The sequence below is a fragment of the Aythya marila genome (assembly GCF_965140915.1).
Source record: "Aythya marila genome assembly, chromosome: Z".
Lineage (NCBI taxonomy): Eukaryota > Metazoa > Chordata > Aves > Anseriformes > Anatidae > Aythya > Aythya marila.
In genome coordinates, this window is record NC_139080.1 from 24,102,375 (window position 1) to 24,126,488 (window position 24,114).

Consider the following 24,114-nt stretch of genomic DNA (forward strand, 5'->3'; position numbering starts at 1 on the left):
ACCTAGGAGGATTTGGAAAGAAGTGCTCTGTCATCCCCAAGAAACTTTGAGTTACCAGGTGGTGGTGCATACTTCAGAAAAAATTGACTTCGTGGCCTGCAGCCATCTGGACTGTGAGACGGGGATGATCTTTCAGTCACTGACAAGTAAAACTGCTAGGTGTTGCAGAAATTATTTTTACTGTCTATTCACACTCTTGCGTGGAGCTCCCTTTAACTGGAATACCTTTTCCACAGGACACTGTTCCAGCAACCATCACAGCAGTTAGGTCATTAGCTACGTAAAAGGTCCCATTTGGACTTGAGTGGTTGTTTCCAGAACATGTGCATGAGCATTGACACACATTTCCCCACCTTCCCATAACCATGTTTTTGACGGGTGTCTAACTCCTAGGCTCAAGCAAAATATACATTTACCTAAAAAGCGAATTCAAATCTCTTATATTTTAATAGGCATATAAAGTGTAAATGTATGCTATAAAAATGAACTAATTGTATGTGTCACCGCAATTGATAGATTTTGGTTTTGTTTTCTTTCTGATCACATTTACGTTTGGAAAGGTATTATGTATTTCATTCATTTCATCTGAAACATGGCCAAGTGGTAAAGTTTTTTCTCCTCATCACATGCAGCCTTTTTGCATTCTTCTCGTTGCCAGTTGATGAAAACCAAAATCTCTTTAATTACTGAAAAAACATGGAATTACAGAACAGTAAAAGCATCGTTCCCAGTTGCAGCTTCCTTTCATAAGGTGTGAACAAAACGGCACAATTCCTAATATTCTTACAATAAAATATGGTGATCTGGTTTATACTGTGCAAGTCCTGAGGAAGCACAGAGTCCTCAGATATTCCTGCTAAGTTATGATTTCCCTGTGTGGTGCCAAAGAGCCTTTTGCTTCATCACTAACATCTTTTGAGTACTCTATAGAGCTGGTAATATTGCATTCTTTTCACAGCAAAGGGGAACAGTGAGAGTCCCTGTTTCTACATAATCCCTGTAGAAATGACTTGGGCATGGGTGAAGTGGATACACGCGAAGGTGCAACATCTGCGAGTGAAACTACACTTGGGATCCAAGCGTAATGGCTTTCCTGCTAGCTTCAGCGAAGCTGATGTGCCACCAGAAGGTTACAAGTGCATAAGAAACAAGGTCAGATATATTGTAGGCAGAGTTTTGTAGGCTGCTCAAAGGTAGGTGGCTCAAAGTGACGTGTCTGGGGCTTCAGGCTCTGCTGTGCTGCCTGCATACACACTGAGAGAGGAAATTGGCTTGCTCCCAGGGCACAACTGGCTCTTAACAGTGTTTTTTCTGGAAAAAGCTGTGTAGTTACAACTTCTAACCAAGCACTTCCCTCCCTGCTTTCCTTGCTCTCCAGCACATGAACTGTGACCAGAGTTTGAAGTCCATTCCTGGGTACCCCTCAGGTGTCCTGCGGGGTCCCTTGATGCCTCCATTCGGCCTCTCACCCCCCTGTGTCACAAGCTCCGGCTGCATAACCTTTGGGGCTGGCGCAGGTCTGTTTTCTCCTGTCGTGACTAATTAAATCTCTGTAAATCAGTGTTGCTAGAATTCCTTATACGAAGGAAGGCCAAATCTTCTTGCCTTTCTCAGTTGAAACTATGGATTTCCCATCAGATTTCTGAATGCCATGAATCAGAATTAGCTCCTCCTCAAGGAGATGCTCTTTACCCTGCCAACAGGGTAAAGAGGCAGGAATTACTGGCTGAAGATTTCTGGCTGGTAAATCAGATTAGGGGACTGCAACAGCCATTTCTGATTTCAGAATCTACGTTTGATGGGTAAACCTTATTCTAAATGCGTGGATAGTTTCAGAGTGACAGTTCTGTTCATGCAGCAGCATCTGCTCATTGCTTAGCTGTTAGCCTGCTCAGTCCTTGCCAGCAACGCAGCAGGGAAGTTCAAGAATGTCTAGTGACATTTTTTTATTTTTTTTTGATTTAAAAAGCCACAGCATACACCCCAAAGCCCTGGGGTGTTCTGGCCTACTGACTGGCAAGTCTGTTACAGATCTCCATTGTTTTCTTCAGTGCAGAAGCTAGGCTCATTTGTTTCAGTGATAAGAGTGCTGGCAGGAACAGACCTGCGTGGAGCTGCGTTCCCCGCCCACTGAAGGCTTGCTGCTATCAACACAAAGCATGAAGCTAATCTGGGAGTGCTGAGGAGGGGCAGCACCATGAGCTAACACTTCGGGTTAGGCACCGGATGTGAGCTGCTAAATTAGTATGCATCCCTGGGGTGCTGCAAGGAGTCTCCAGTGATGTGAATTTGAAGCACGGCATTAACCTGGACAAAGCTCGGTCTCTTACCAGCTCCTGTTAGCTCATCCAGCTCCTCCTGTCGCTGTCAGGGATACAGCTGGTCCCCCACGCTAGTTGAGAATATGAAGAGTGACCCAAAGCAGTAAAACACTGCACTGTGTGAGTCAAGGTTTTTCTCTCCACCACCAACCTCCTGATATGCTGACGCTTGCACTCTTCCACCGCACCCATATGTCACCTTTATGCAGCCTCTTCTTGTAAGACAGTTTATTTTTAAATAAAACCTCAGATTCTCTTTCATGTTTTGATTTAATTTTGCAGATGTGGAAATTAAGCCATGCCTGACCAGTCAGCTTTTTGTGATTGTACAAGAAGTCTGGAACAAAAATAGAAAAAGAACACATTTTTGCTTAGTTCTTACTATTCTGTGTATTGCCGTGTCTCAACCACATGCTTCAAGAACCTGACTGTGTTTCGAAGTTAAAAATAACAGTGGTTTTCTACAGGCAGACACACCGCTCTCCTGTACACTGTTCAGTCCTTGATTCCTTCCCTTCGGCCCTGTCTTTACAGAGAGGGGCTGTAAATTAGAGAAGTTGTGCTTAGACTCAGCCCTGACCTGAGGAGTCCTCACTTGAGGTTGTGGCTGATGATGCTCCTACAAAGTACGGGTCTCAGCTGCACTCTTGCCTAGGGTTCTGTAGGATCAGTGCGAGCTGGTGTCCTTTGCCATCCGATTGACAAAACTGATCTTATGACAGGGGTAAATACTACATCTCTAACTAGTATATATGGACGTCAGAGCGCCATCAAAAATAAAGCACCTGTCTGCCTTCCATAAACTACACCCTCAGAGTAATTCTGGGCTTTTCAGTCCCCAGCAGAACACCGAATTATGTGACACTGGTTCATCACATGACCTGCTTTTTCTCCTAAAATATCAAATTTCTGTTTGTTTGCACACAAAGGGAAAGAGGAAGGGGTTTTACACAATACATCCTGCAATCCATACTGATTTCCTTTTTGGTCCATAAATCTATGTTACCTACACATACACACAGTAAAACAGCCTGTAGTCACAGAGTTCCTAAGACTAGTACTTTAGTTTTAAAATGCCTTAAATATTTATCTTAAATGTTATAGCATGGATATACATGGAGGCAACAATGCAAACAAAACGAGGGAGTCTTCCCACAGAGAACCCGATTGCTACCACTGTTGGCTTTGTTTGCAAAATAACCTGAAATCACACAAGAAGCTGAGTTATCTAGGTAATAGCCCAATGAGAGGAGAAGCATTACTGGACCTGGCACTCACCACCGTGGATGAAATAATAAAAGAGGTCAAAATTGGAGGCAGTCTGGGCTGCAGTGGTCACTCCCTGGTGGAAGTTGTGATCTTGAGGGATACAGGGCTGGCAAAGAGTGAAGTCAGGACCCTGAATTCTAGGAGAGCAATCTTTCAGGTGTTTAAAGAACTAGTGGATGAAATCCCTCGGGACACTGCCCTGAGGGACAGAGGAACTGATCAGAGCTGGCAACTCTTTAAGAACAGCTTTCACAGACCACAAGAGCTCTGGATCCCCATGTGTAATAAATCAAGCAGGGAAGGCAGGAAAATGGCTGAGCAAGGACCTGCTGGTGGTCAAACTGAGGCACAAAAAGGAACTGCACAGGCAGTAGAAGCAAGGGTATGTGGCCTGGGAAGGATACGGGGATGTCACCCAGATGTACAGGGAAATGATCAGGAAAGCCAAGGCACAGTTGGAGCTGAAGCAGGAAAAGGTTGCAAAGAATAATAAGAAGGGATTGTACAGGTATATTAGCTAGAAGAGGAAAGGCTAATGAGGGTACGCCCCCCAAAATAAACCAGAAGGGTGAACTGGTGACAACAGACATGGGGAAGGATGAGGTACTCTGTAACTTTTTTTGGCTCAGTCTTCACTTTTCCCACAACTTTGCAGTCTCTCGAGGCCCTGAGCATCAAGGCAGGGACTGGGGGAACAAAATCCTTCCCGCTGTGAGTGAAGATTGGGTTTGGGATCACCCAATGAAACTGAACAGGTACAAGTCTACAGAGCCCTGTGAGGTCATAGAACCACAGAATCATTAGGGTTGGAAAAGCCCTCCAAGCTCATCTGGTCCAAACATCTCCCTAACACCAATGTCACCCACTAAACCATGTCCCCATGCACCATGTCCAACCTCGCCTTGAACACCCCCAGGGATGGTGACACCACCACCTCCCTGGGCAACCCGTCTCAATGCCTGACTGCTCTTTCTAAGGAGAAATGTCTCCTCATTTCCAACCTGAACCTCCCCTGGCACAACTTGCGGCCATTCCCTCTGGTCCTATCACTGGTTATCTGCAAGAAGGGGCCGAACCCCAGCTCCCCACACCTTCCTGTCAGGGAATTGCAGAGAGCAATGAGGTCTCCCCTGAGCCTCCCCTTCTCCAGACTGAACACCCCCAGTGCCCTCAGCCGCTCCCCATGGGACTTGTGTTCCAGGCCCTTCACCAGCTCCGTAGCCCTGCTCTGGACACACTCCAGGGCCTCGATGTCCTTCTGGTAGCGAGGGGCCCAAAGCTGAACACAGCACTCGAGGTGCGGCCTCACCAGAGCAGAGCACAGGGGGACGATCACCTCCCTGCTCCTGCTGGCTGCACTATTCCTGACACAAGCCAGGATGCCGTTGGCCTTCTTGGCCACCTGGGCACACTGCCGGCTCGTGTTCAGGTGAGCATCGACCAGCACCCCCAGGTACCTTCCCCTGCACAGCTTCCCAGCCGCCCTGCCCCAGCCCTGTAGCGCTGCAGGGGCCGTGCACCCCATGCTCCTGAGGACCCTGCCAGGCGGAGCTGCCAGCCCTCTCCCCACCGCCCTTCCTCCCCCGCCACCACCGGACCCTGGCCGTAACACCCGCCTGACGCCGCTGCGCCCTGGGGCCGCCCCGCAGGTGCACGCAGCGGGCCGGGGGCTGCGGGCCCGCACCTGCCGCGGGGCTCCCCGCCCCGAGCGGGCTCCCGCGGGCCTCGGGGGCCGCCGCTCCCTGACGACAGCGGAAGGCGGGCGGCGGGGCCGGGCCGAGGGCGGCGGGCAGAGGCGGTGCGGCTCCGCCCGCCGCCGCCGCGGTGCCCTGCGCGGCCCGGCCCAGCCCAGCCCAAACCCGCACCCGCATGGGCTGAGGGAGGCAGCGAGGGGCCGGGGGGACGGGGCCGGAGCCGGAGCCGGAGCCGGAGCCGGGATGTCCGCGCCCTGCTGCGCCGGCCAGGTAGGGGCGCGGGGCTTGGGGGCAGCCCCCGGGGGCTCGGAGCTCTCCGTTGTGCTCGCGGGTCCCGGCAGCCGCTGGCGCTGCCTCGAGCTGTAAGGGTCGCCCTGGGCTCGTCCCTGCGGCTCTGAGGAGGTGCGGGGGTTGAATGAAGGGCGGCTGAGCCTGCCCGTCCCACGGGCCCCCTGCAGCTCGCCAAGGAGCACGGGTGGGGGCAGCGGCTGCGTGGGGCAGCGCTGCTGCTCGGGTGGGTCTCGGGTCCTGTGGGAGCGGCTGAGGGAGCTGGGGGTGTGCAGTCTGGGCAGGAGGCGGCTCGGGGCAGACCTCATTGCTCTCTGCAGCTACCTGAGAGGAAAGGTGTGGGGAGCTGGGGTCAGCCTCTTCTCACAGGTAACCAGTGATAGGACCAGAGGGAATGGCCCCAATTTGCACCAGAAGAGGTTCAGGTTGGCAATGAGGAGACATTTCTGCTCTGAAAGAGCAGTCAGGCACTGGGACGGGTTGCCCAGGGAGGTGGTGGAGTCACCGTCCCTGGGGGTGCTCAGGAGAAGGTTGGACGTGGTGCATGGGGACATGATTCAATGCTGACATTGGTGTTAGGGAGATGTTTGGACCAGATGATCGTGGAGGTCTCTTCCAACCGTAAAGATCCTGTGATTCCTTAGCTGCTGTTTCACACACATTCTGGCAGCGCTTGAAGCAAGGTTTAGCCCTCCTCAGTCTTTTCCACAGCATGGAAAGAACAAAGTGCTGGCAGTAGGCACAGCTATGGGGGTGGTTCGTGGCTGTTCACATCTCGTTGCTTTTTTGGTGTACCTCCTGGAGAAGTATCTTAAAACTAGAAGGACAAAGCTGTCATGAGGACCATGTGCTGAATGGCATGGATTCAGCGTGACTGAACTGTGAAGGTTTCTTAGAGCCACTCTCAGTGTGCCATGTAGTAATATCTAGTAGTAATATGTTTTATTGACACTGATGCGTCACTGTGGAGTCTGGAGAGAAGCTGAACTCCTTCGTGATGTTGGAGCCTAAGCAAAAGCCCTAACCATGCAGTCATTATTATTATTATTGCAGAATTATGCAATACCCTGGGGAGATGTATTCTGCTGGCTCAAACATTATTTTTGATGTAAGACTTATCTGCGCTAAATACGGCATATTGCTGGGCTTGTACCAGCACACTTAGCGTGGATAACCTTTTTATATACAGATTAAGATGATAAATGACATAAATCATGCTTCAATAGTGTACAGTGTAACTTTTTGAAAAGGAAAAATGGTCTTTGAGTTCACAGCTAGATGAGTTCCAACCTTGATGGAGGGGAGGCTGTTATTCCTGCGTGTTCATTATATTAAACGAGAAGGAGTAGAAGTTCTTTCTCTCTCAACTGAACTTCTTCAGGCATTTTACAAGTACTGTTAATCAAGCTGAAAAACTGAGGAGGAATTTGGCCTCTCTTTAAACGTTCTGCAGGATGTAACCGTCCCTACAGAAACAGCAATGATATGCTTGAGGAGAGATGGGATCTTATACAGTGAGTCCTGAAAAACAGCCCTTATGCTGGTCTCTCCTTTTGGCCTAAGAAGTGCTGGTTTAATGTGCGTGATATCCCATGGCGTTTGTTTTGTTGGAGTGTTGTGTTGTAACAACAACAGAAAAAAAAAAAAAGTGTTTTTGGCCTGCGTGTCTCTGCCTTGCTGTGTTTCTCTGGGTCTGCTCTCCTAGAAGTGACTGGGAACTTCAGCGTCCTCCTCGTGAGCTGTGAAAGTGCTGATATCAAAGTTTTCTTGCGGGTTAACATCCCTTGACTATCAATTTTCTCCATTCGTAATGCCAGCAAGTTTTCCTGATGTGAAACAGACAAGGAGTTATCAGTTCCTTTGGGCTTGGACCAAGCTGTGCTGAACATCTAGCCGATGATGCCTGTCTGAATAAATCCATTCAGGTTCCTCGGCCCAGATTCCTGTTGTTAAAGGAATGGCTGCCAAAATTCAATGTCCTTTGGTTATGCTGATTTTGCACTAACAGAAGTTATTTGAAATAATCTCAATTAACGTTACTGTGCGACTTGCATCCTTGCCAAGTAGACCATGGGAACTTACTCTGAAGGAAGCAAGCCTCTGTCTTGGTCATTTATAAGCTCTAATTTTTGCCACTGTTTTTTATTGTGCAGCATGCAAACCTATTTGGCAGAAAATTGTAATTTTTAGGTGTTTGTGCTGTAATAGGCTTGCTAATGTTTCTTTTGCTAGCATTTCTTTGGTGGACCTATTTTCAGAATGCAGAGTGAATACAGTCTAGCTTGGGCCTCCACAATGCTTTTGATTACATAAAAACATCTGCTTAAATTGACAGGAAACAGGATTTTACATTTGGCTTTTCTTCAGTAGTTATTCTCAAGAGAATAAAGTTGAGATCATGGTTAAGAAAAGCAGCTGTTGCGGAAAATCTTTATTACAATGAATATGTTTTTTTCCAGAGTTAAATAAATGTAATTTAAATTGTTAGCATTTAGTTTTTAGGGGGCAGTATGCTCCAACTGGCTTGTTCAAGAAGATGGATTTTTCAATTAGAACTGGTAGTTATTAAAGCTTATAAAGCATTCAAAGCTATTTTTGTAGGTCTGTTAAATCTCAAGTGCTTTCTTTAGTGCTGTTCAGCACTTAGAAGTCCTATAATGTAGTAAATGAAGTAAGATGTGCCACGAGTAGAATATCAGATTTTTATTTTATACCCAGACCTCTAATGCTGAGGGTTTAAAAAACAAAAATATGAAAAAAGCCCTATTTAAAGTCATGGCTTAGGCCAGCCTCAGACTGATGGGGTTGGTGGTCTGTGTGGCAGGGGAAGGAAGTGTGCTGGGGCCACCAGGCTGTGCAGTGCTGCCTGGTTGCATCTGCAGGCCCAGGAGGGGTTTGGCAGCCCCATCCCCTTCATCCCTTCACAGGGAAGGCTGCGAGGGACAGCTCTGTCACCTCAGCCTGCCTTGTCCCCAACCTGGGCGCTGAGGATGCTGTGGGCTTGCTGCTGGCTCTGCTCCTCTTGGAGCTCCCCACGTGATGCCTTGCCTGCTGGAAATGGTCTCACTGGGTGAGGCTGATTATGCTAAGCCCAAACCACAAGCTTAACCAATTTTCTTTTTTTTCCTTTCTTTTTTTTTTCTTTTTTTTTTTTTCACCAGTGCACCTTATCCCCCTCTCCCAGCTGCCTTTCCACGCCCCTCTGTTTGTCCCCACCGCCACTGCCACAGGTGGCTGAGGAGCAAGCTAGCTGTCCGAGGTCTGGCTGGGAGCACTGTAGGGTACTCCACTTAAACACATCTATGAAAACCAGGGTGGGAAAAGGCTTTTTTCCCCATTTGCAAAAACGTGAGTTCTTGTTTTAAAACAAATGGTTGCCTGAACAGCTGAAGCAGCAAAGCCTGGTTTCCTACAGCTTTGAGCGTTGAGGTTGGTATCTCACGTTGATTTCCCCTTCCAGTAAGTACTGCAGCCTTGTGTTTGTGCAGGGTTGAGAGATCATTTTTCTCTGCCAGCCCTTTTACCTGTTTTCATGGAAATAGTAAGAAAATAATATCATTGAGGCCCCGTTGCCCTCTCATAGCTGGATAAAATTTCCTGATGGACCCAAAAGCGTTTGGAAAGGGAGGTGGCAGCTACCAAAAGACAGTGAGGTCATGTAAGTTTTCTATTATTTGGCGCTTGCATTGCTGGGTTGAGTTCAAACTAATTCTTTCTCTGGCACTGCCTAAGAGGCAGAGTATACTCTCTCATTCCTGCTTAGTCTCTCATTGATGCTTTACTTTGTTCAGCCTTTCCCTTCACATCCTGTTTGTCAGTTGATTGCACTGGGTGTTTAAAGGAACAGCTTAAATACCCGTTCCCTACAGCTGTGGAGTGAAGGCAGTATGAGAACAGACCCTCTGCCTTCAAAGTCAAGGTGATGCTTTTCTGTGGGAGGATTTAAATGCTACCGCTGCCTTTATTTTATTTGCAAGCACGGGTATTCCAGGGTGGATTTTTCATTGCTGAGCCTTGCAGTGCATGTGTTCGCAGTTGCCAGTGTGAGATGTTTGTGTTTCAGGGCAGTGACTGGGTGAAAGGAAAGCCCCTGGCTACGAGTGCAGGTGTAAGGTTGAGGTCTCACCTGGAGCCGGTCATCCCAAAAACCTCCTGGGTCCTTGGCTTAGCTGTGTGCAGATGAAATCCTTCTCACATCAGAGTTAATGGCACTCCCATTTCTTTCTCAGCTGCACGGGGCTGTAATAGGTCTTGACATGTTAAATGCCTGGCTTCCTGGGTTTCTGGGGCATGATGGACCATTACGACTACCGAATCTGACCTCCTGCGTTGTTCAGGTCACACAAGAAATAAACTTCACCATCAGCAATGGGAGTGTATTTGTGCTGAGGGTTTTCCTTGAGCTGAGTGCCGCGGAAGGAAAGCGAAGTAAAATCGCTGTGTCTCTAATTCCGGGTGCATGCTCTCGCTTCTCCTCTCCCAGCAGCAGATTTAGCCTTCGGCTAAGTGCAGGTGGTGCCTGAGTGCTGCCTTGTGCTGAGCCTGAGGCAGCTGGTGACAGGCAGACAGAGCTTTTGGGGTGACAGCAGCGGTGGGAGCGTGGCTCAGCCTTTGCTTGGAAGAGGGCCCCGACACACCTAGCAGTCTCGCTTTTGGTTTAATTCATCCTAACTAGGCGAGGACTGGTGTTTGCCGGTCCTGATTGGAGCTGCCGGCAATTAGAGATGGCACGTGCGCAAACATTTACAGGAATAAAAGAGTTCACAGCCTGAAAACGTGGAGTTTTGCCTTTCTTTTTCTGTACAACATGACTGACCCAAAACGTCTCAGTGTGTCATCCCTCAAACAGAAGCTGTTCGCAGTGTTTCCAGAAGAGACTCGTGTGTCTTTCCCTGGCTTTTTATGTTACGGTCACTGGCAAAGCAGCAGTTTAGGAACACTACTCAAGGCATTTCTGAAGAAGTTGCTGTAGCCGTGTTTTACAAGTGCTATTCAGAAAGCAGGAAATGGGAAGAGAGGAGCAGGCTTCGTGCGGAACCTGCCAGCCTGGAAGTGGGTGTGAAGTTGGCTGTTGTGACTGGAAGGTCTTTAGCAATGTTTCTGAAAGTTAGATGTTTTTTTATTTATTTTGATGTGGTGAGTAATAGTTAGCTTTCTGTACAAGTTTATTGGCTTCTGTCAGTTTGCATGAAGTGTTAGTATTTCTTCCCCATTCTCTTACCCCCGCAATTACAATTGTCTGATGTACGAGCTGGAGCAGCCTGCAGGTGAGAGGGCAGTGAAACGTGCAGTGGTGGGAGAGCACAGCCGAGCTCATCACCCAGCAGAGGCAGCACCTGATCATCAGCGGGTCAGCACACAGCAGGGTCAGGATGTTCACTGCCTCACCAGTGCTTTCACGGGAGCACTGCAGGGCAGAGCCTTGCCCCCTCCGGGCTGTGTCCTGGGGAGAGGAGCGAGGTGCTGGGCTCTGCTCTTTGTATGTGGTGTAACAGTGCCGGTCCTGTGGCCGTGGCTTTGCAAAATGCGCTGTGGATTTGGGGATGCAGTGATACACATGCTAAGTTGCTGGGAGGAGACGTCTTAAGGCCTTCAGATGAGGAACTTGGGGTGCTCAGTGTGGGCTCCTTCTTTGATGGACATGGAGAAAAGATGAGGTATTAAAAAGAGTGAGCTAGTGAAAGAAGCCTCACTGAGAAGCAGGGTCTGGGAACTGTAGCAGACAAATTAAATCTTTTTTTTTTTTTTTTTTTTTTTTTTCTGTTTTTAATGAGATGTAAGTAATGACTAGGAGGGACAGAGTGCTCATCTCCTATGCTGTCAAATCCAGATGGTCTGCACTAAATTTAATAACTGGGAAATAGCTATACTACTGGGGAGCTGGGTGACGTGATGCATGCGACGCTCAGGTCAGACTAAACAATCGTCTTGAATTTTCCAAAATCATCAGGAGAAGAGCAGTCGAGCAGTCTTTAATTTAGAAATGTTGCAGTGACGCTATTTGCTAATGTTGGGCTGAGTCACTGCTTAGTCCCGTTCGAGCACGGAGACAAAAGCTAATCATCCTCAGCCCAGTCAGCTGCTTAACTTTTTATCTGCCGGCGTCTGCCAGCAGCTTGCCCAGTTTCTGGCTATCGGCATGGCTGCCCTGGGTGCTGCTCCCTCGTTTAGGCTTGGGTCTGCTTCTGCTGCTTGGCTGTTTGTCCATCCTGACCCACTGTGCAGGGCAGGAGCCTGCAGTTTGGGGCACGAAAGCCTCACCTCACCAGAAAGCAGTGTTAAGGCAGCGTCTGTGCTGGCCTGACACTTCTCTGAGGTCAGTTTTAATTTTGCACAGTCCACAGCGTGAGGCGTGCTCGTAAAAATAGGTTGCCAGTTAATGGGCTGGTGTGCTGGTCACAGAACCCGTGGCTAAAGCCGTGTGCTTGGTGCTTGCACGCTTCCTGCAGCTCTGCGAGGAGCTGCCTGGGTGTTTTTGGGAGACCTTGCCACTGACAGATCAGCGACTGCATTATCTGCAAGCCTTACGGCCCTGATCGTGCTGGTGGTCAAGTAATCAAACGGGGGATGGAAAAACTAAGCCGTGGCCGGCCCTGGTGGAAAGAAGCCTCAGTGTGGCACATTCCTCAGCTCTGGCACGGCCAGCATGCGGTCCCCCATCGTGCTGCCCGTGTGGTCGCATAGCAGGGAAGAAATGAAACGCTGTTAGGTCTTCATTTCGTTTAAGAATGCACTTTTTTTTTTTTTTTTTTTTTCCCCAACAAACTCTTCTTTGGTTTAATTTTCTAGCATTTCAGCTGAAGTCTCCCAAAAGGAAGAGAGCTTTGTTGTGACAAGTTCGATACTTCCCTATGGCTTGTATGCTTTAAAAATACCATGGGCTATTTTGGGCAGCGAGCCCGAAACTCCTCATGGACATACGCTTTGTTTTAATGGCTATGGAAAATATTTCCTACAACCTCTGAGATTTTTTTTGGAAGCATCGCTGGAAAATACCTTCTAAAAATGCCACGGTGTCTACAAAAGCAGTAGGCAGGACACATCCACTTCACTCCTCAGCCTTGTGTGTAAATAGCCGTGTGTGGGATTAACGTTACCATCCTGTCTAACTCCTCCTTGGATCCTGCAAAGCCCTGCACGTGCAGCAGGTGTTAAATACATGTTGGTGGAGCCTTATTTGCAGGGAGCGCACGGCTCGTGTGCGTGTTGGCAAACCTGCTCTCAGCCTGTGGTGTCCTCCTGCCTCTCTCCCTTGCTAACCATAGCTGCTGCCCACGCTGGCATCTGATGGGAGCACACACTCACCCGCTCCTGCCTGTGCCCAGAAAGCGTTTGGCACCGGCTGGGGCAGCCTGTGCTGATCACTTCTGGTCCTGGCTGCGTGGATGTGGTGCTGTCTGTCCGTCTGACCTGGCAGAAGCCTGCTGCAGTCGTCCCAAATGGCTTAGCAGAAAGCCACCAGCGAAATGCCAGCTTGGAGAAGGTTTGGGCCAAAGCACACGGGAGTGACGTGAGGTGCTTACCTCTGCTCTCCCCTTGTACATGCGTGCTGTCCTCTCAGTTGATAATTGATAAGTCATTTTCACTTCCCTCCTTTGCCTTTTTTTTTTTTTTTTTATGCTGTCTGGTTCTTTTGTTTGGCCACCAACAGCAGCAGAAACAACTCTGCGGTGGTGGTGCAGGATCAGGAGCGGGTGGCTGCCCCGGGAGCAGGGCTGGGGGTACCTGCTGGCTCTGACACCACCCAGAGAAACACCTGCGTAGCTCTGCCTTCAGTGTTTTTAACTGAATAACTTCCCACGCCACCGTCCACAGCTGCTGCTGCGAAACCAGTCAGATGAGCCACCCTCCAGACAGCTCAAACCGCTGCGCTGTGTTTTTGGGGAGGGCTCAGGTAAGCCAGCACTGCGCGCCCCGCAGCACCCAGCAGAGCAGATGGACACCCCGCGCTGTGAGGGGAAGGCGGTGGGTTTGGGGAAATGTTTGTGGAAAGCATAAATATTTGTGCAGTGCCTGTAAATATTGCCAGACCCGAGCAGGGAGGAGATGTGAGTAAGCGTGGAGAGGGAGCCAGGGTGGCTGCGCGTGCTGATGCTGACTGCCTGACTCCTGGCTGTCTTTGCACCAGGGAGACTTAAAGCCAGAGCCCACTGTGCCTGTGGCAGCCTCCTGCCGGGACAGGCAGACTGCCCGCTGCTCTTGCCTTGGGCTTCCTGGGACTCAGGGCTCAGAGGGGTCACAGGACTCTGGAGGAGCTCTGTAGGTACGCACCAGGATTTTTGGGGCCTGTCTGCACACAGAGGTCACAGATCTTGGGTTGTCTGGTCTGTTTCTACTCAGAAAACTGCAAAGCATCTTTGTTCATCAGAGCTCAGCCTTTGGAGGAGCTTTTGTTTAATGATAAGCTAGATCTATAAAAGATCCGTGGCGCTGCTTGCTGTTCTCACAGCCTGGTTGTTGCTTTTTTTTAACCTGCAGAGAATTTGTTGCTGGCTTACACCTATGCACCTGTCGGTCCCGAGCCCCTGGGCAGACCTCACAGCAGTCAGGAAGGCAGAGGGAGGTGAGAGGGAGGTGAGTTACGCCAGGGTAATGTGCCAGCACACGGCATCAGAGAGATTGCACAGTTCAGCTGCACAGTAACACCAGCCTTTTAGGAGAACTCATTGCAGAGTTGAACGGTGAAGTCTTTCATCCAGGGATAACATCTTTGAAACCTCTCAGGTCAGTGGGTTGCTGCCAGCATTTTGCTCTCTGGGACAGAGACAGTTTTCATTTATTTTTGGATAACACTTATTTCATTACAGTCCGCTCTGGAATGTAGTTAAACATAACCTGAGTTTAAAACAAAAAAAAAATAAAATTTGAGACTGTGGCTGATCAACCTAACCAACTTTCTATGGTTTCCATGGCTATTCAGAGTGCTGAGAGGAGTGTGTCTGAAATAAGATGGGTGTGCTCTTACTTTTCACAAATACTGTCAACTTGTGGGCTACAAGCAAGCTATTAGAAGCTATCATTAAAGTCTCTGGATAACGTGGAGCAACGTGCAAATGATCTGTATAATCTATTTACGTGTTTGTCGCTTTAAATAGCAGCCTGAGGGACTGGAGGACTCCCAGGACTGGAATAGCAGACATGTTGCTGGACATGGATGAGGTTTCACTGGCAAAGCTTTGCAGCACTTAAGAAAACGATGTTCCACTCTCACTTTTACAAATGCCAAAGCTGCATACGTTTCTCATTCTCCAGCATAGTTTCTAACATTATGGTGAGTACGGCCAGCATTTGAAGTTCATCCTGGACGCTTTGGATCTGGCTGATAAGACTGAAAGGACATTTACTCTTAATCTTACATTTTTTTCATAGTTCTGAAGTGGGTGGATATAATTTTCTGATACGTTTTTGTTTTGAAATACTATTTTTCCATTGGCTTAATGAATCAGTACCTCACCATAGCTTCGTTATGCCTTGGATTTGTAGATGATGCAGTAAAAGTTAACTTCACTCAGCTGCCATTGTCTTCTGTTCTGAAAATACACTTGCATGATGTGCTTGTGCACGCTGTGTTTTTAATTTCCAGCTTTGGTGCCAACACGGGCCCATTCTGTTTATCCCCCACAGCTTGAGCTCTGTGTGATTTTGGGAGGATTTCTGTTTTGCAGCAGCAGCAGTTTTAGCAGCTGCTCGCTCGGAGGCCCCTGTCTCGTCTGGCACGGGACGCGGCGATGAACCGAGAGCGCGGCAGAGCGAGCGCCGGGTCGTTCTGTCCCCGTTTCTGTTTGCTCTGCAAACCCAGCAGCCGCTGTGAAGCGAGGCAAGATCTCCCTTGCTGCACCCTTTGTGCAGGGCTGCAGGGAGGAAGTCTAAGCTTGGGTGTTGCAGCTGATAATAGTGGCAAGGAAATAATAAGCTGGGAGACTTTTTAAAGACACTTCTTCATCAGGATGGTTTGGTGCTCTTTGATCAGCCAGTTGGGTAGCGAGGCTCTGTGGAGTCTCATCGGAGAGTCTCATCAGAGACTTTTGTCCCCGAAAACAGGAGTGCTGGGGGCTGAGGGTGCTCTGGGTCTGCAGCGGGACCTGGAGGAGAGGTGCCCTGCGCCTGGACGCCTGCTGATGTCTCAAACCTCCTCCTGTGGTCACCTCTGCTGGGCTCAGCCACATGAAGCTGCTGCCTGTTGCAAGAAGGGCCTGGCCAGAGACACTGCTGCCTTATGTACAGAAATAACGAATGCATTTATGTTGTTATATATGACTTTTCCTAAAGTAGAAGGAAGGGAAGGGAAGTCCAGCTGCTTTGAAAGTTAATGATACTGTCAACAGCAAGGGAATAATGAGCCCCAAGGTAAATCCTTCACAGGATTTGTTCAGTGTCTATTCCCCTGCTAAATAAGGAAATTATGTGTTTTTAGGAGTGCTGTTAGGAATCCTTCAAGTTTTTGAATTGGTGGGTCCTTGGATAGCTGCAGGAAGAAAAGAAATAAAAAACATATATCCAGCTCTGTCTCTATTAGTGTTTGGATATAATAGACAATATCAGCTGGAGGGCGACTCTACGTGATTTTCCTTTGTAGCTGTGTTAATGCTTCTCATCTTGCACATGGAATCACCACTTTCATCTTTGCAAAAATGTGTCTAAATAACCGTAAATACGAATTTCTTCTCTGGCTTTCTTCATTATAAGATTGTGCCATTGTCTTTTGGGGTCTTTCAAGCTCAGATGTTTTTTGCTTTGTTTGCAGCAAGCAAAGTATTTCCAGGCTCTTTCTCTATTGCTCAAGATATTTAAACTGCCAGTGTGGTTTTTGTTTATTTGTTTTTGTAGCTGTTACCTCTTTATAAAGCCTTAAGCACAACTGTCCTGAAATGTTACTTAAGCATCTTTCTTTCCTCCATTTTAATGTGCTCTAAGCCTTAAAAAGCATTTAAGTCCCATAGCCAAATAATGAGGGGTGTGGGGGTGGATATGTACATACATACCAGAAAAGCACCTTAAACAGGACAGTATGGTTCTGGTTAGTTGAAAGTGGATCTGTACGGCTTGTTGTGAAACAAAACCCATCTCCAGTTCATCCCAGGAACAAAATTCATTTTGTCTCTGTGTTAAAAGCAAACAGATTTGGAGGCTCTGCTCTTCTTGTGCAGATTTGTTTCTTCACCATGTAAGGGGAAGCGTACATTGCAGGCAGTAGAGCCTGATCATTGCAGTGCCTGTTCTGTTGGATGGAACATGATAGGGCCATGAGCTGTGCAGGATGGCAGAGAGTAGGGCTAAGAAATCAGCAGCAGTTCCTCCTCGCCCTCATCCTTAGTGTGTGGGAGAGCTAGAAACTGGTGTGTTTGGACCTAGTGACTTCGGATAAACAGGACAGTCTGCTTCCACTTAAACGCCGATATGCTGGAAAGAGATGACTTAAGAAACTCTGGAGCTTTACAGGAAGTCGCCCAGTTTCCCTGTGTGAGTTTTGCAACAGAAACCCAGCAGTGATGATAGAGTGATTTGTGTTTGTGTCTTCCTCTCCAGTTGGCCTGCTGCTGTGGCACTGCTGCGTGTTCCCTGTGCTGCCGATGCTGCCCCAAGATAAAGCAGTCAACCAGCACCCGCTTCATGTACGCGCTTTACTTCATCCTGGTGACCATCATCTGCTGTGTCATGATGTCGACGACGGTAGCTAACGAGATGAAAGCACGTGTAAGTAAGAGATCCTCCCCTGCTCCTGAAGGGATGTGGGTCTCCTTCTCTGTCTCTTCATATACAAGGGCACTTGCTCAAGAAGGGGCAGTCAATTCCCTCCACCCACGCACTTCCAGGCCCAGACAGGAGGATAGTGCATGTTCAGACTCCCTCTTCCTGTCGGTTGCTCAGCCTTCAAGTCTATTTCACAACAGGAAGAGTCAAGGATCACGGGACTAGCATCCTTCCTCTTCTTTTGTTGTGCAGAAACCCATTCCAGCAAACCCACCCCAGGTATTCTGCGTGGGTAGTTTCAAGACATCTTGTAGCAGCATAAATTCTGCTACTAACTAGGTTAGTACCAGAAAAAGCAATTAGAAAACAGCTCTTCAACGGCTCCATTTGTAACATTAATTCTGTGTACTTGGTGTTATGTGACAGACTAGTACAGTGCAGTGGGTTCTGTACAAGGGGTTTTCTTCAGCGTGCTTTGAGTCATCATGTTCACATGGCTTATAACCACAGCAGACATTGTTCAGCTCTAATTGTCTTCTTAATTAAAAAGCTTCAAGAGCATGAAAGGAGCTGTGGCAAAAACTAGATTATAAGACTCTGAAAGGAACTTGGTTTTTAATATGTAACTTTCCTGAGCTCAATTTCTGCCTGCTTGAGGTCAGACACTAGGCTTGTTGTTCCATGTCTTTGGTTTCATTTCTTCAGCCACCCAAGTTGCTCTCAGTAGCGCAAATAGGCTCTCTCACCCTCTACAAACTACAAGAAAATAAGTCTGCTTTAAAGTAGAGGGAACAATGGCTGGATTACTTAATTTTTTAAAATTAAGTAATGTGGGACTGAAATTTTTTCACACCGAACTTGGCATCAGGCCTGCCTTGAGGCTGTCATTGTGGTTGCCCTGGAGGATGAGAAGGCCTTGATTGATGTGGGCATCTAGTTGTTCTGTGTTTTCTCTCCCAAGAGGGGAGTGCCAGTGGATGCGCAGTTAAGGCTAATTCCTTGTTGCTGGTTGAGTTGATGCTCTGCTTAACTTTCAGTTACCTGTGAAACACATTCCTCTGCAGCATCCTGGGGCCAGAAGCTGGTGGTAACACCCGGTGCCTGCAAGGCAGAAAAAACGAGAGGCTTATGCAGAGACTATCTTGAGGGTTTCTGTGCTCTGTGCCAGTGACCTTTCCTACATTCTTTGCTAATTTTCTTTTATTTAATATGACACTGCTCAGACTATCACAGTGCTGCTGTCTTATCCCTGATCACCAGAAGTTGCTTACAGCCCTGTAAGAGTGCTCAGTACAGACAAGATGCTCATCCCTGAGCTGTGACTTAAAAACTCTTCAAAATGTATGTGCTGAAGTTTCTTGCCAGGAATTACTTTGACTTACTAGATGCTTAGATTGGCAATAAAGTGAATAATCCAGGGAACTACAGTATGTGGAAGACAAACTCTATGCTCGTATCCAAATTTCATAAAGTCGTTTTCCATCAGTAGTGTGGTTTTAATGCAGCTTGTATCCCTAACACACCAAAAACCCAAACCTCTCCTTATCCAACAGAAAAGTGATTCAAGCAGCCTTCAATAACGTGCTTTTCAGCCTTGCCAAATTTCTTTTCCAGTTTGTAGCCTTTAAAGCTCAGTGTAGGAAGAAATGACACAAAGAGTAGCTGTTAGTGTGAAGTGGAAAGATAATTGCCTTCTTAATTTAGCGCATTTGGTGACTTTGAATAGGAAATGGACCATCTGAAAGTAGTCTTTCTTTCTCTGCTCTCTAATTTAATAATTACTTTCTGGGCTGTTAAAAGTTCAAAGACTCCTGAAGCTAATTCAACCCAGTTGTAGTAGAGTGCACCTTCAAAATATCTATCCAGACTAACTGGTCTCAGCTTCCCAATGACAAACTGTATTTTGAAAGTGCTGGTCACTTAGTGATTCCTTTGCTTTTGGCTGGACTGTGGAGCACTCCGAGATCCTGAAGCCCCACTGTAAGCAAATACTTTGCATGATGCTTCAAGGACCTCATGCCCTCTTTCTTGAAAGGGGACAGAATTTTAATTCATTTTATTTATTTATTTATTTATTTATTTTAATTTGTATATTAAAGTAACAATTAATATTTCAGTGTAGTGCTTTGTGGAGCCATCAGCTTGGCAGGGAACAACATGTCTGGTTTACTAGATTAGAAATCAAATAATCACACTGATGTTAAGTGAAAGGAATCTCACCCTTGTCAGTGAAGGGTTTTTTTTTCAGTTGTTTTGTTGATTGGTGCTAAGTTCCCAAGTCTGAAGTAGTTCTAAAAGTATTTATTGTAACACTGTAGCCTTTGGACCTTTGAAGTTATTTTGAGAGGAAGTAGCAGCAAAGTATATCTCTGATGGACACCTTAAAGAAAGACTTAATATGTGTTTGTTCAGCAGTATTCATTTGCCCCACTTTGTAGGTCTATTAAAATAAATTTAAGACAGGTTTTCCATTTTTGAGGAGTCAGACTCTGCAGGTGCCAGCCCAGAGTCGGGGACCTACTTACTCTATGCCCTGCAGCATGTCTGGAAAAACAAGTCAGTGTCCCAGGTTCCACCTCCTCCCCAGAGCTGGCAGGCAGACAAAGCCATGTGTCAGTGGGAGGGTACAGTACCTGTAGAGTATCTGGTTATGGTTTCAAAACCGTGCTTCCTAATCTAATTGGCAGTATTTTGATGATCTATTTTTGTGGTGAGCCTTAAGAATTGAAAAAAGAAAAGATTATTTATTTTTGGTGAGCTTTTTTTTTTTTCCTATTCTTTTCACACTTCATCTTCGGATCTGCTCCCAAGCTCATGAGACACCAAGAGAACCTGGAGAGTTAAATTCAGAAAAAATGTGCAGGGAAACCAAGGCATTTCTGTTTGATCTTCTGTGGAAGAAGCAAGAAGCAGTGGGGAGGGAGTGGAGAGGGAGTGAAGCAGATAGGGAGGGAGTGGTTGGCTCTTACTAAGAAAGCAGTTTGAGTTGTAGCATGTAGAACTGATTTCAGAGGAGCAGGGTCGTGTATTGAGGCAAAAGATAGGATACAACATCAATCAAGACGTGAAAGCTTTAGTGAAGGGGACAGCAAGGCAGAAAAGGTGAACATACAGTTACACAAGACAGTTTTGAGACCTGACTTTGTTCCAAAAGGAAGTAGATCAGGATCCAGCTTGAGGAAGGGCTTTCTCTGGTGGTAAGGCCCTGGCACAGGCTGCCCAGAGCAGCTGTGGATGCCCCATCCCTGGAGGTGCTCAAGGCCAGGCTGGATGGGGCTTTGGGCAGCCTGGTCTGGTGGGACGTGTCCCTGCCCATGGAAGGGGGGTTGGAACTGGGTGGGCTTTAAGGTCCCTTCCAACCCAAACCATTCTATGCCCTGATCCAGGTATGTGCTTTTCCATTTATTCTGTTGATAATCAGCTACAGCTTTACCCACAAACATTTTGTTGAAGCATAACCTTGCTTCATAGGCTTTGAAAGGATAATTGACACAAGAGGAGGGAGAGAATTGTGCTAGTCAGTCAAAATACTACTTTGATTTTTTTTTTAATGTTTGTCTTAATGTCAAAGCTGTTTCAAAACTTGTGGTTTCATCCTGAAAATATCCATGCCTTATTTAAAAAAGGAAAGGAAAATCGGAAAAGAGGATTTCAGGAAAGCAAATACAGTGAAAGCTCATTCAGTTGTGTGAAAGCATTTCAGTCTTGGGTGGTTAAATGTTCTGGTAGAGCATGCTTTCAGACTTGTTTCCCCAGCCAGGTTGATATCTCTGTCCTTAAATCCATTACAGTATGTTAAAATACAAATTTGCTGCCAAAACTTTTTTTTTTTTTTTTTTCTTTTTAAGAAACTGTCCATTACTTATTTCTGGTAAGAATTTAGCTATGGATGCAAGCTGATGCTTGCTTTGATCAGATTGTTTTTTATTTCTTCAGTCCATATCTCACATGTTCAAGACAAGTGGCTTTACCAGCGTTCTTCCCCACTATCTCTCTTCTCGCATGATTATTTTTTTTACGCTTTCTCAATTTCTGTAACAAATTTCACCTGCCATATTCCCCCTCTCTTGGATGAGGACATCCGTGTGGAAAGCAGTCCCTTTCTGGTTTCTCTGGCTCTCCAGGCCTGTTTCTACACAATTCTTCCTTCTTGCTGCCCTGTGATGCCGTTTTCTGCCTTTCTGCATTCACGGGACCAAGCACAGACAGACCAAGCTTGGAGGTGTCCCAGATGCAGCTGGCTGGAGCTTGGACACAGCACAGCTGCATCAGCTTGCTGCAGCATTGCAGTAATTTAGGAAGACAGACACTCACAATGAAGACATAGCAAGTTCAGGGCAATCTGACCCTGTTCTTGTGGATATTGCCGTTTTCTGTTTCACTGCACTCAAAAAAAAAAAAATACCGACTTGATAACATCATTGTGCACGCAGCTACAGAGGCATTCACGTTATCTGAGTGGATCCTGAGTTACTGCAGTTGGAATGCTTTGTCCCCTGCTTAGGGGCCAGGGGAATTTACTTATGTTGCTTTTAAAGAGAGAAAGGTAAATACTTGACTCCATCAGGATCAGCTAAGTAATTAATCTGTGACTTCAACAACTGGCAAAACTACCCAGCAATTAGAAAGTGTACTAAATGACATTGGATAGGCAACCTTCTGGCAGCTGAACATATTTCAGAGAGAGATTTGCAAGAAAAAAATGTCTTTTTTAAACTTTTCAGTGATCAAGAACTCGCATAAAGCTTGATAAATTGTTTACAGCAGTAGATTATCCTCTCATGAAAACATGCCCTTTTCATTACATCCACCCTTTTGTCCTCAGTGTTGTGCTCGTGTTTATTATCTGCTGGGGTCCCAAGTCTTTGTTTTTATTCTTGATTTGTTACTTTGGGATCAGTGGTCTCTGAAAAAAGATGCTCAATCTCGCAGGCCATCATTTATCACTGTGTAGCGTTGTGCATGCTACACAACGGCTGAGCCCTTTGTTGTTTGTACAGGCACAAAGTAAGCTGTTGTTCTTGTGAATCCATGTGTTTTCTGTCAGCCTGTTCTGTAAAGAAATTACTACTAAATAGAGAAAAGAACACAAAGGGTCAAGAATCCCCTCTAGACCTCAGTAGAAACCTATGCAGTTAAAGAAGATCCTCATTTACAGTTACAAAGAGATCTCTTTTTAACTAGCTAGTTGATTAATTATGTTCCTTGCTGTTTTTGTTGTTTTACTCTTTAAAACCAGTAATCAAAATGATGTTTGGTGCTTGGTGCAGATCTAACAGAAACTAGCCGTTTAATCAGCATTACCATCTCCACCAAAAGCTCTGATTTTCTCAGAAATATTGTTAGTTCAATACCACGCATCGTTAATGGAAATTACAAGTAAAGAGTTAACTGACAGCCCAGCTGCTTTCCCTGGCATTGCTGTGGCACTGATAGGTCTCTTGGTTATTTCACCCAACCCATTTGCTCGTTTTGAGTGCTGGCACATTTGGCCAGTCTGACATTTCATTGCCTTTCAGGACTTAAGAAAGGCATTGCTGATGCTCCAGCTGGTTTCTCAGGAGCCCTCCAAAATTTTTGGATGCGAGTTAAGTCACAGTTGCTCAATTGCCGTGCAACTTCTGAAGCATTGGCTATTCATCTCTGAGTTACTTCTAAAAGAGCATCTTGGGGTGGCGCAGCTTGAATCCATTTCTATGTGTTGATCCCATGTTTCCTGCATCTTTGATGGCTCTCCACCCAGCTGGGAATGCTGCCTGATTGCTGTCTGTTGAGCCCTGTTCGTTGTTCCCTTGTCCTGTTTCTGTTTACTTACTAGCCTGCTGAAGGAAGTAGACAAGAGTATCTTCTCTTCTTTATTGGATATGTTCAAGGATGGTGTTGCCCACAATCTTTGTATATTTTTCCTAAGCAAAATCGGGCCTGGCTGAACACTTTCTCACACCCGATTTCCCATTTCATCTGCCTGATTTATTTATTTGTACAATGTTTTGTCCTGGCATGCGCTATCCTCTGTCTCTCCCAGTTACCCACGCAGGTAGCTGCGATCAGCTCCAGAGGTTTTGATGTGTTGCTCAACTGGTCTCACCAGCCTCGGCTGAGCACTTTGAGCATACAGAGGCCCTTCTTCCTTTGAAGCAGCTGGTGGTTTTTTAATTAAATGCCTCTATTTCTGCTCAACACCCTGGCTGTGGGAAGGGGAGGCTGGTCTGTACAAAGGCTCTGCACAGGAGTGGGACCTGTGCACAGAGTCCTGCTTTCTGAGCGCTCATGTCACACCCACCTTGGTGAAACCGAGGCCAAAATGTGTGGCTGTTTGCCTTCCCCTCACAGCAAGGGCAAAGCCTCAAAGGCAAATATTTAATGAGTCAGGAGAAAAGTGGAATTTTCCTGCCTCTGTTACTTTAACATAAAATCAGGACAACTGGCACAACTCCCTTTCAGAAGCTGTAATGGAGGGGAGGGGACTCGCTGCTCCCATATTGCTTCGGCGTGCTTCGGTCTACATTTTCATTGAGGGCAGCACAAGCCAGAGCTTCCTGCCATGTGTCCCCATGCATGGCCCCTTTGGCTGGTGAAACAGCCAGTAAGGCTTTATGTAAGCCGGATTACTGAAACAAAGTCTGTTGTTAAAAAGCACAGGAAGAAGGGAGAGGGTCCCTGCAGTAAGGGGCAGGGATGGTTTAATCCAATAAAACTGAAGGAAGGCAAGGTGGACTTGTATCTGAGAGCCATCTGGGAGTAGTTTACAGACGAGGCTCTGGAAGGATCCAGTCCCTTGGGTTTTGCATTGTTCTGTGTCCCTTAAACCACTAAATCCAGGCTGAGGGAAATCAACAGTGAAAGATGTC

The 24,114-nt window shown here is 46.9% G+C and overlaps 2 protein-coding genes across 9 annotated transcripts in view; both read left to right on the top strand.

The window, feature by feature from the left end:
• Positions 1–3,036, top strand: part of CDK7 (cyclin dependent kinase 7) — a 34,534-nt gene extending 31,498 nt beyond the window's left edge. For 4 of the 8 annotated variants that reach the window (XR_014319270.1, XR_014319272.1, XR_014319273.1 and 1 more), the window contains one exon: positions 959–3,035. The gene's annotated coding sequence lies outside the window, so the exon portion shown is untranslated. Of the gene's footprint in view, positions 1–958 lie in introns of all 8 variants that reach the window. The other 4 variants (XR_014319268.1, XR_014319269.1, XR_014319271.1 and 1 more) reach the window with 3 other exon arrangements.
• Positions 3,037–5,382: 2,346 nt separating this feature from the next.
• SERINC5 (serine incorporator 5) overlaps positions 5,383–24,114 on the top strand; it is a 39,340-nt gene continuing 20,608 nt past the window's right edge. The window contains exons 1-2 of the mRNA XM_082783996.1: positions 5,383–5,554; positions 17,099–17,266. Coding sequence (XP_082640122.1) covers positions 5,528–5,554; positions 17,099–17,266 — 195 coding nt within the window. The 5' untranslated portion in view covers positions 5,383–5,527. The remainder of the gene's footprint in view (positions 5,555–17,098; positions 17,267–24,114) is intronic.